This window comes from Ranitomeya variabilis, chromosome 5 (assembly GCF_051348905.1).
Source record: "Ranitomeya variabilis isolate aRanVar5 chromosome 5, aRanVar5.hap1, whole genome shotgun sequence".
Taxonomy (NCBI): domain Eukaryota; kingdom Metazoa; phylum Chordata; class Amphibia; order Anura; family Dendrobatidae; genus Ranitomeya; species Ranitomeya variabilis.
Genome location: NC_135236.1, coordinates 690,300,158 through 690,312,742, shown reverse-complemented (window position 1 = coordinate 690,312,742; position 12,585 = coordinate 690,300,158). Strand labels below are relative to the sequence as shown.

The following is a 12,585-nucleotide window of genomic DNA, read 5'->3' as shown; positions in this document are numbered from 1 at the left end:
AGAATACACCGTACCCTGTATGTAACCTAGAATACACCGTACTATGTATATAACCTAGAATACACCGTACTCTGTATATAACCTAGAATACACCGTACCCTGTATGTAACCAAGAATACACCGTACCCTGTATATAACCAAGAATACACCGTACCCTGTATGTAACCAAGAATACACCGTACCCTGTATGTAACCTAGAATACACCATACCCTGTATGTAACCTAGAATACACCGTACCCTGTATATAACCTAGAATACACCGTACCCTGTATATAACCTAGAATACACCGTACCCTGTATGTAACCTAGAATACACCGTACCCTGTATGTAACCTAGAATACACCGTACCCTGTATATAACCTAGAATACACCGTACCCTGTATGTAACCTAGAATACACCGTACCCTGTATGTAACCTAGAATACACCATACCCTGTATGTAACCAAGAATATACCGTACCCTGTATATAACCTAGAATACACCGTACTATGTATGTAACCTAGAATACACCATACCCTGTATGTAACCTAGAATACACCGTACCCTGTATGTAACCTAGAATGCACCGTACCCTGTATGTAACCTAGAATACACCGTACCCTTTATGTAATCTAGAATACACCGTACACTGTATGTAACCTAGAATACACCGTACCCTGTATGTAACCTAGAATACACCGTACTATGTATGTAACCTAGAATACACCGTACCCTGTATATAACCTAGAATACACCGTACCCTGTATGTAACCTAGAATACACCATACCCTGTATGTAACCTAGAATACACCGTACCCTGTATGTAACCTAGAACACACCGTACCCTGTATATAACCTAGAATACACCGTACCCTGTATGTAAGCAAGAATACACCGTACCCTTTATGTAATCTAGAATACACCGTACCCTGTATATAACCTAGAATACACCGTACCCTGTATGTAACCTAGAATACACCGTACTATGTATATAACCTAGAATACACCGTACCCTTGATATAACCTAGAATACACCGTACCCTGTATGTAACCTAGAATACACCGTACCCTGTAAATAACCTAGAATACACCGTACCCTGTATGTAACCTAGAATACACCGTACACTGTATATAACCTAGAATACACCGTACCCTTGATATAACCTAGAATACACCGTACCCTGTATGTAACCTAGAATACACCGTACCCTGTAAATAACCTAGAATACACCGTACCCTGTATGTAACCAAGAATATACCGTACCCTGTATATAACCTAGAATACACCGTACTATGTATGTAACCTAGAATACACCGTACCCTGTATATAACCTAGAATACACCGTACCCTGTATATAACCTAGAATACACCGTACCATGTATATAACCTAGAATACACCGTACCCTGTATGTAAGCAAGAATACACCGTACCCTTTATGTAATCTAGAATACACCGTACACTGTATATAACCTAGAATACACCGTACCCTGTATGTAACCTAGAATACACCATACTATGTATATAACCTAGAATACACCGTACCCTTGATATGACCTAGAATACACCGTACCCTGTATGTAACCTTGAATACACCGTACCCTGTAAATAACCTAGAATACACCGTACCCTGTATGTAACCTAGAATTCACCGTACCCTGTATGTAACCTAGAATACACCGTACTATGTATATAACCTAGAATACACCGTACCCTGTATATAACCTAGAATACACCGTACCCTGTATGTAACCTAGAATACACCGTACTATGTATGTAACCTAGAATACACCGTACCCTGTATGTAACCTAGAATACACCGTACCCTGTATGTAACCTAGAATACACCATACCCTGTATGTAACCTAGAATACACCGTACCCTGTATGTAACCTAGAACACACCGTACCCTGTATATAACCTAGAATACACCGTACCCTGTATGTAAGCAAGAATACACCGTACCCTTTATGTAATCTAGAATACACCGTACCCTGTATATAACCTAGAATACACCGTACCCTGTATGTAACCTAGAATACACCGTACACTGTATATAACCTAGAATACACCGTACCCTTGATATAACCTAGAATACACCGTACCCTGTATGTAACCTAGAATACACCGTACCCTGTAAATAACCTAGAATACACCGTACCCTGTATGTAACCAAGAATATACCGTACCCTGTATATAACCTAGAATACACCGTACTATGTATGTAACCTAGAATACACCGTACCCTGTATATAACCTAGAATACACCGTACCCTGTATGTAAGCAAGAATACACCGTACCCTTTATGTAATCTAGAATACACCGTACACTGTATGTAACCTAGAATACACCGTACCCTGTATGTAACCTAGAATACACCGTACTATGTATGTAACCTAGAATACACCGTACCCTGTATGTAACCTAGAATACACCGTACCCTGTATGTAACCTAGAATACACCATACCCTGTATGTAACCTAGAATACACCGTACCCTGTATGTAACCTAGAACACACCGTACCCTGTATATAACCTAGAATACACCGTACCCTGTATGTAAGCAAGAATACACCGTACCCTTTATGTAATCTAGAATACACCGTACCCTGTATATAACCTAGAATACACCGTACCCTGTATGTAACCTAGAATACACCGTACTATGTATATAACCTAGAATACACCGTACCCTTGATATAACCTAGAATACACCGTACCCTGTATGTAACCTAGAATACACCGTACCCTGTAAATAACCTAGAATACACCGTACCCTGTATGTAACCTAGAATACACCGTACTATGTATATAACCTAGAATACACCGTACCCTGTATATAACCTAGAATACACCGTACCCTGTATGTAACCTAGAATACACCGTACTATGTATGTAACCTAGAATACACCGTACCCTGTATGTAACCTAGAATACACCGTACCCTGTATGTAACCTAGAATACACCATACCCTGTATGTAACCTAGAATACACCGTACCCTGTATGTAACCTAGAACACACCGTACCCTGTATATAACCTAGAATACACCGTACCCTGTATGTAAGCAAGAATACACCGTACCCTTTATGTAATCTAGAATACACCGTACCCTGTATGTAACCTAGAATACACCGTACCCTGTATGTAACCTAGAATACACCGTACCCTGTATATAACCTAGAATACACCGTACCCTGTATGTAACCTAGAATACACCGTACTATGTATATAACCTAGAATACACCGTACCCTGTATGTAACCTAGAATACACCGTACCCTGTATGTAACCTAGAATACACCGTACCCTGTATGTAACCTAGAATACACCGTACCCTGTATGTAACCTAGAATACACCGTACCCTGTATGTAACCTAGAATACACCGTACTATGTATATATCCTAGAATACACCGTACCCTGTATGTAACCTAGAATACACCGTACCCTGTATATAACCTAGAATACACCGTACCCTGTATGTAACCTAGAATACACCGTACTATGTATATAACCTAGAATACACCGTACCCTGTATGTAACCTAGAATACACCGTACCCTGTATGTAACCTAGAATACACCGTACCCTGTATGTAACCTAGAATACACCGTACCCTGTAAATAACCTAGAATACACCGTACCCTGTATGTAACCTAGAATACACCGTACCCTGTATGTAACCTAGAATACACCGTACTATGTATATAACCTAGAATACACCGTACCCTGTATATAACCTAGAATACACCGTACCCTGTATGTAACCTAGAATACACCGTACTATGTATGTAACCTAGAATACACCGTACCCTGTATGTAACCTAGAATACACCGTACCCTGTATGTAACCTAGAATACACCATACCCTGTATGTAACCTAGAATACACCGTACCCTGTATGTAACCTAGAACACACCGTACCCTGTATATAACCTAGAATACACCGTACCCTGTATGTAAGCAAGAATACACCGTACCCTTTATGTAATCTAGAATACACCGTACACTGTATGTAACCTAGAATACACCGTACCCTGTATGTAACCTAGAATACACCGTACCCTGTATGTAACCTAGAATACACCGTACACTGTATGTAACCTAGAATACACCGTACCCTGTATGTAACCTAGAATACACCGTACTATGTATATAACCTAGAATACACCGTACCCTTTATATAACATAGAATACACCGTACACTGTATGTAACCTAGAATACACCGTACTATGTATGTAACCTAGAATACACCATACCCTGTATATAACCTAGAATACACCGTACCCTGTATATAACCTAGAATACACCGTACTATGTATATAACCTAGAATACACCGTACCCTTGATATAACCTAGAATACACCGTACCCTGTATGTAACCTAGAATACACCGTACCCTGTATGTAACCTAGAATACACCGTACTATGTATATAACCTAGAATACACCGTACCCTTTATATAACATAGAATACACCGTACACTGTATGTAACCTAGAATACACCGTACTATGTATGTAACCTAGAATACACCGTACCCTGTATGTAACCTAGAATACACTGTACCCTGTATATAACCTAGAATACACCGTACCCTGTATGTAACCTAGAATACACCGTATTATGTATATAACCTAGAATACACTGTACCCTGTATATAACCTAGAATACACCGTACTATGTATGTAACCTAGAACACACCGTACCCTGTATATAACCTAGAATACACCGTACTATGTATGTAACCTAGAACACACCGTACCCTGTATATAACCTAGAATACACCGTACTATGTATATAACCTAGAATACACCGTACCCTTGATATAACCTAGAATACACCGTACCCTGTATGTAACCTAGAATACACCGTACACTGTATGTAACCAAGAATACACCGTACCCTGTATATAACCTAGAATACACCGTACCCTGTATGTAACCTAGAATACACCGTACCCTGTATGTAACCTAGAATACACCGTACTATGTATATAACCTAGAATACACCGTACCCTGTATGTAACCTAGAATACACCGTACCCTGTATGTAACCTAGAATACACCGTACTATGTATATAACCTAGAATACACCGTACCCTTTATATAACATAGAATACACCGTACCCTGTATATAACCTAGAATACACCGTACCCTGTATGTAACCTAGAATACACCGTACCCTGTATGTAACCTAGAATACACCGTACCCTGCATATAACCTAGAATACACCGTACCCTGTATATAACCTAGAATACACCGTACCCTGTATGTAACCTAGAATACACTGTACTATGTATGTAACCTAGAATACACCGTACCCTGTACGTAACCTAGAATACACCGTACCCTGTATATAACCTAGAATACACCGTACCCTGTATGTAACCTAGAATACACCGTACACTGTATGTAACCTAGAATACACCGTACACTGTATGTAACCTAGAATACACCGTACTATGTATATAACCTAGAATACACCGTACCCTGTATGTAACCTAGAATACACCGTACCCTGTATGTAACCTAGAATACACTGTACTATGTATGTAACCTAGAATACACCGTACCCTGTATATAACCTAGAATACACCGTACTATGTATATAACCTAGAATACACCGTACTATGTATATAAACTAGAATACACCATACCCTGTATGTAACCTAGAATACACCGTACCCTGTATGTAACCTAGAATACACTGTACTATGTATGTAACCTAGAATACACCGTACCCTGTATGTAACCTAGCATACACCGTACCCTGTATGTAACCTAGAATACACCGTACCCTGTATGTAACCTAGAATACACCGTACCCTGTATATAACCTAGAATACACCGTACCCTGTATGTAACCTAGAATGCACCGTACTATGTATGTAACCGAGAATACACCGTACCCTGTATGTAACCTAGAATACTCTGTATATAACCTAGAATATACCGTACACTGTATATAACCTAGAATACACCGTACCCTTTATATAACATAGAATACACCGTACCCTGTATATAACCTAGAATACACCGTACCCTGTATATAACCTAGAATACACCGTACCCTGTATGTAACCTAGAATACACCGTACTATGTATGTAACCTAGAATACACCGTACTCTGTATATAACCTAGAATATACCGTACACTGTATATAACCTAGAATACACCGTACCCTGTATGTAACCAAGAATACACCGTACCCTGTATATAACCTAGAATACACCATACCCTGTATATAACCTAGAATATACCGTACCCTGTATGTAACCTAGAATACACCGTACACTGTATATAACCTAGAATACTCTGTATATAACCTAGAATGTACCGTACACTGTATATAACCTAGAATACTCTGTATATAACCTAGAATGTACCGTACACTGTATATAACCTAGAATACACCGTACACTGTATATAACCTAGAATACTCTGTATATAACCTAGAATGTACCGTACACTGTATATAACCTAGAATACACCGTACCCTGTATATAACCTAGAATACACCGTACACTGTATATAACCTACAATACTCTGTATATAACCTAGAATGTACCGTACACTGTATATAACCTACAATACTCTGTATATAACCTAGAATGTACCGTACACTGTATATAACCTAGAATACACCGTACACTGTATATAACCTAGAATACTCTGTATATAACCTAGAATGTACCGTACACTGTATATAACCTAGAATACACCGTACCCTGTATATAACCTAGAATACACCGTACACTGTATATAACCTACAATACTCTGTATATAACCTAGAATGTACCGTACACTGTATATAACCTAGAATACACCGTACCACTTAGGTTTTCTACTTCACATTGTACCACCTGTAGAATATTCTTTTGTGTCATCATGTTCCCAGGAGCCGGTGACTGTCTTTTCACATGTGGTAACAATATCCAGTCTTCAACCGGGGACATCATACAACTGCAGCCTCAGTGCGGTCAGCCATCGTAGTCCAAGTATTCCCACCTACATCGTGGTCTCCACATTGGGTAAGTGTCCGGTCATGGATTCAACTTCAATCTCTTTATCACAGAGCTGTTACTTTTCTCACAGTGAGAATTGTGATAACAAATTCCTATGAGCCCCATCTTATCGACAAGGGTCTGACGGATTCAGAGACAAGTTTTATCACTTAGCCTTGGCTTCCAATAATAATGAAAATTTTCCATATTAGTCGAATGCATGAGAATGAGACGGTTAACGGCACTGTCATTTTACTATCCGCAATCTAATATATAAAGCTGAATGTGTGTATGTGTGTATGTATGTATGTATGTGTGTATGTCCGGGATTGGCATCTGAACCGTAGCAGCTACAGCCACAAAATTTTGCACAGTCACACGTCTGGACCCTGAGAGCGTCATAGGCTATGTTGTGAGGTGAAATTTTAACCCTGCGCTTTCCAATTCACCAAACAATTTTGCCCCTATCTACATAATGGGGAAAAAGTGAAAGGAAAAGTGTTGGAGGCATCGCAGCTACAGGCACAAAATTTTGCACAGTCACATGTCTGGACCCCGAGAGCGTCAAAGCTATGTTGTGAGGTGAAATTTTAACCACGCGCTTTCCAATTCACCAAACAATTTTGCCCCTATCTACATAATGTGGAAAAAATGAAGGGAAAAGTGTTGGAGGAAAATTAGCAGCTGCCAGATGTGTACAAGGGGGACTTAAAGAATTAGAGCGATGGCGCCAAAGAGTATATACTGTACAGTTGCTAAGGTGGGGCCCCAACATGGGATAATCACCACACCACCACGGGGATATGAACACACACACAAAATGCGCCACACACTACCACGTGCTCGAACACATATACCACCCTCAGCGCACATTTCACCACACACACACCAACCTCGCCACATAAAAGTCGAAACACAAAAGTCTCCGCCCAAAACTCTCCACATGCAAAACTCGCCACACGTGCAAAACTCACCTCATGGAAAACTCGCCACACGCAAAACTTGCACACGCGGAAAAATTGCCACATGCACAAAAGTTGCAACACATGCAAAAGTTGCCTAACACAAAACCTGCACATACTCAAAAGGCACCACACATAAAACTCGCCACGCGCAAAACTCGCCATGCGCAAAACTTGCTGCACACAACTTGCTACACTAACCTGTCACATGCAACTCGACACACAAAAAGTTGCTACACGCATGTCGCCACACAAAACTCATCTCACAAAAGTCGCTACATGCATGTCGCCACACGCAACTCAACACACACAACTTGACACACGAAACTCGCCCTAAAATACACACAAGTCTGGTATTATCCTTCAAAAATAAAAATCTGATTAATAAGCAGACAAACTACAAGAGCAACAAATGTACCATATAGGAATCCGGCAGCTGTCAGTCACATGACCAGTCTATTATGTATGTGTGAGCTAATATATACTGCCAGGGGGTGGGCTTACTGTTGGCTGGGGATTTATCAGGCTGCCAATTTAGCTTACAAATACTGAGGTAAAAATACTGACCAAATAACGTGTAAACGAGGGCTAATACAGGAGGAGATGACATACAGATATATACTATATACAGGAGATGACACAGATCTATACTATATACAGGGGAGATGACACACAGGTATATACTATATAGAGGAGGAGATGACATACAGGTACATACTACATACAGGAGGAGATGACATACAGGTACATACTATATACAGGAGCAGATTACCTACAGGTATATAGTATATACAGGAGGAGATGACATACAGGTATATGCTATGTATAGGAGGAGATGACACACAGGTATATACTATTTACAGGGGAGATGACACACAGGTATATACTATATACAGGAGGAGATGACACACAGATATATACTATATACAGGAGAGATGACACACAGGTATATACTATATAGAGGAGGAGATGACATACAGGTACATACTACATACAGCAGGAGATGACATACAGGTATATACTATATACAGGAGGAGATGACACACAGGTATATACTATATACAGGAGCAGATTACCTACAGGTATATAGTATATACAGGAGGAGATGACATACAGGTATATACTATATACAGGAGGAGATGACACACAGGTATATACTATATACAGGAGGAGATTACATACAGGTATATACTATATATAGGAGGAGATGACATACAGGTATATACTATATACAGGGGACATGACACACAGCAGGTATATACTATATACAGGGGAGATGACATACAGGTATATACTATATACAGGAGATGACATACAGGTGTATACTATATATAAGGGAGATGACAAACATGTATATACTGAGGTGAAAATGAGAGGTGTGAGGTGAAAATGAAAAGGTGTGAGTGCAAAATGAGAGGAGTGAGGGAAAATAGTGGAGTGATCGGAAAATGACAGATGTGAGGTCGAAATGACAAGTGTTAGGGGGGAATGAGAGGAGTGAGGGGGAAAATAAGAGGAGTGAGGGGGAAAATGAGAGGTGTGAGGGAGAAAATGAGAGATGTGAGGGGGAAAATGAAAGATGTGATGGGGAAAATGAGAGGCGTGATGGGAAAATAAGAGAAGTGAGGTGCTATAACTAACCACAGATATTTACTATGCCCAGGCAACGCCGGGCTCTTCAGCTAGTATTTAATATAATAACATAGTAACATAGGTCTTTTTTCGGTCTTATTAACTTTGTCCATCCATTTCAGCCTATATTCCGTCATAACAAATCCCCAGATCTCCGTCCTTCTAAAGAACCTAATCACTGTAAGATACAATATTGTTACGCTCCAGGAAGACATCCAGGCCTCTCCTGAACCCCTCGACTGAGTTCGCCATCACCACCTCCTCAGGCAGCAATTCCAGATTCTCACTGCCCTAACGGTAAAAAATCCTCTTCTATGTCGGAGGAAAAACCTTCTCTCCTCCAGACGCAGAGAATGCCCCCTTGTGACTGTCACCTTCCTTGGTATAAACAGATCCTCAGAGAGATATTTGTATTGTCCCCTTATATACTTACAAGCTATTGAACCCATTCTATGTCCGGGTGGCGAGCATTTATATTGGTATATGGTCTCCATCCTGGTATGTGCTGCTCCCATCTTGCTCCCCCATCCTGTCATGTGCTGCTCCCATCCTGCGCCCCCATTCTCTCATGTGCTGCTCCATCCTGCGCCCCCATCCTGTCATGTGCAGCTCCATCCTGCGCCCCCATCCTGTCATGTGCTGCTCCATCCTGCGCCCCCATCCTGTCATGTGCTGCTCCATCCTGCGCCCCCATCCTGTCGTGTGCTGCTCCATCCTGCGCCCCCATCCTGTCATGTGCTGCTCCCATCCTGCGCCCCCATCCTGTCATGTGTGTGTCCCCATCCTGTCATGTGCTGCTCCATCCTGAATCCCCATCCTGTCATGTGCTCCCATCCTGCGCCCCATCCTGTCATGTGCTGCTCCCATCTTGCTCCCCCATCCTGTCATGTGCTGCTCCCATCCTGCGCCCCCATTCTCTCATGTGCTGCTCCATCCTGCGCCCCCATCCTGTCATGTGCAGCTCCATCCTGCGCCCCCATCCTGTCATGTGCTGCTCCCATCCTGCACCCCCATCCTGTCATGTGTGTGTCCCCATCCTGTCATGTGCTGCTCCATCCTGAATCCCCATCCTGTCATGTGCTGCTCCCATCCTGCACCCCCATCCTATCACGTGTGCTCCCCCATTCTGTCATGTGCTGCTCCCATCCTGTGCCCCCATTCTGTCATGTGTGTGCCCCCATTCTGTCATGTGCTGCTCCATCCTGCGCCCCCATTCTGTCATGTGCTGCTCCATCCTGCGCCCCCATCCTGTCATGTGCTGCTCCATCCTGCGCCCCCATCCTGTCATGTGCTGCTCCATCCTGCGCCCCCATCCTGTCATGTGCTGCTCCATCCTGCGCCCCCATCCTGTCGTGTGCTGCTCCATCCTGCGCCCCCATCCTGTCATGTGCTTCTCCCATCCTGCGCCCCCATCCTGTCATGTGTGTGTCCCCATCCTGTCATGTGCTGCTCCATCCTGAATCCCCATCCTGTCATGTGCTCCCATCCTGCGCCCCATCTTGTCATGTGCTGCTCCCATCCTGCGCCCCCATCCTGTCATGTGCTGCTCCCATCCTGCGCCCCATCCTGTCATGTGTGTGTCCCCATCCTGTCATGTGCTGCTCCATCCTGAATCCCCATCCTGTCATGTGCTCCCATCCTGCGCCCCATCCTGTCATGTGCTGCTCCCATCCTGCGCCCCCATCCTGTCGTGTGTGTCCCCATCCTGTCATGTGCTGCTCCATCCTGAATCTCCATCCTGTCATGTGCTCCCATCCTGCGCCCCCATCTTGTCATGTGCTGCTCCCATCCTGCACCCCCATCCTGTCATGTGCTGCTCCCATCCTGCGCCCCCATTCTGTCATGTGCTGCTCCCATCCTGCGCCCCCATTCTGTTGTAATGTGCTGCACCCATTCTGCCTGTTCCTGTTTCCATTCTGCCATATGTTGCTCCCATCTTTCTCCGGCTGTGCTGCCTGAGTGCGGCTGTGCTGCCTGAGTGCGGCTATACTGAGCGCGGCTGAGTGTGGATGTACAGCGTGAGTGCGGCTGTACTGTGTGTGTGGCTGTACTGTGTGAGTGCGGCTGAGTGTGGCTGTACTGCTGCTGTACTGTGTGCGTGTGGCTGTACTGTGTGCTTGTGGCTGTACTGTGTGTGTGAGTGTGGCTGTACTTACTGCCTGAGTGCAGGGCTGGCTATAATGGATACAGCACCCCTGCAGCCAGCACAGCGAGGGCTGACTCCGCCCACTCACATCACTGGTCACATGCTGGTGACATCATCGAAGGTCCTGAAGCTCCGCTGGGCTCAACATCTACCCTGACCGGAGCTGCAGAGCACGGAGCCCCCATGGCCGGTATATTAGGGGGGGATACAGGGGTGTGTGGAGCCCCCATGGCCGGTATATTAGGGGGGATACAGGGGTGTGTGGAGCCCCCATGGCCGGTATATTAGGGGGGATACAGGGGTGTGTGGAGCCCCCATGGCCGGTATATTAGGGGGGATACAGGGGTGTGTGGAGCCCCCATGGCCGGTATATTAGGGGGGATACAGGGGTGTGTGGAGCCCCCATGGCCGGTATATTAGGGGGGATACAGGGGTGTGTGGAGCCCCCATGGCCGGTATATTAGGGGGGATACAGGGGTGTGTGGAGCCCCCATGGCCGGTATATTAGGGGGGATACAGGGGTGTGTGGAGCCCCCATGGCCGGTATATTAGGGGGGATACAGGGGTGTGTGGAGCCCCCATGGCCGGTATATTAGGGGGGATACAGGGGTGTGTGGAGCCCCCATGGCCGGTATATTAGGGGGATACAGGGGTGTGTGGAGCCCCCATGGCTGGTATATTGGGGGGGGATAAGTAAGTTCGGCTGCGTCACTCTGGTCCAGACTGCGCAGGCACGATGCGTCGCGCTTGCACAGTCTATAAAGGCTTCGGACAGAGTGACGCTCCCACCGTTACATTATAGATACATGGTTATCAGATCGCCCCTCGGTCGTTTTTTTTTCTGGACTAAATAAT

The 12,585-nt window shown here is 43.9% G+C and overlaps 1 protein-coding gene across 4 annotated transcripts in view; it reads left to right on the top strand.

The window, feature by feature from the left end:
- Window positions 1-12,585, top strand: part of PTPRO (protein tyrosine phosphatase receptor type O) — a 555,000-nt gene that overhangs the window by 384,196 nt on the left and 158,219 nt on the right. For all 4 annotated transcript variants that reach the window (XR_013215987.1, XM_077267281.1, XM_077267279.1 and 1 more), the window contains one exon: window positions 6,885-7,017. Coding sequence is in view for 3 of the 4 variants with exons in the window: in XM_077267281.1 (XP_077123396.1) it covers window positions 6,885-7,017 (133 nt within the window). In the remaining variant the exon portion in view is untranslated. The remainder of the gene's footprint in view (window positions 1-6,884; window positions 7,018-12,585) is intronic.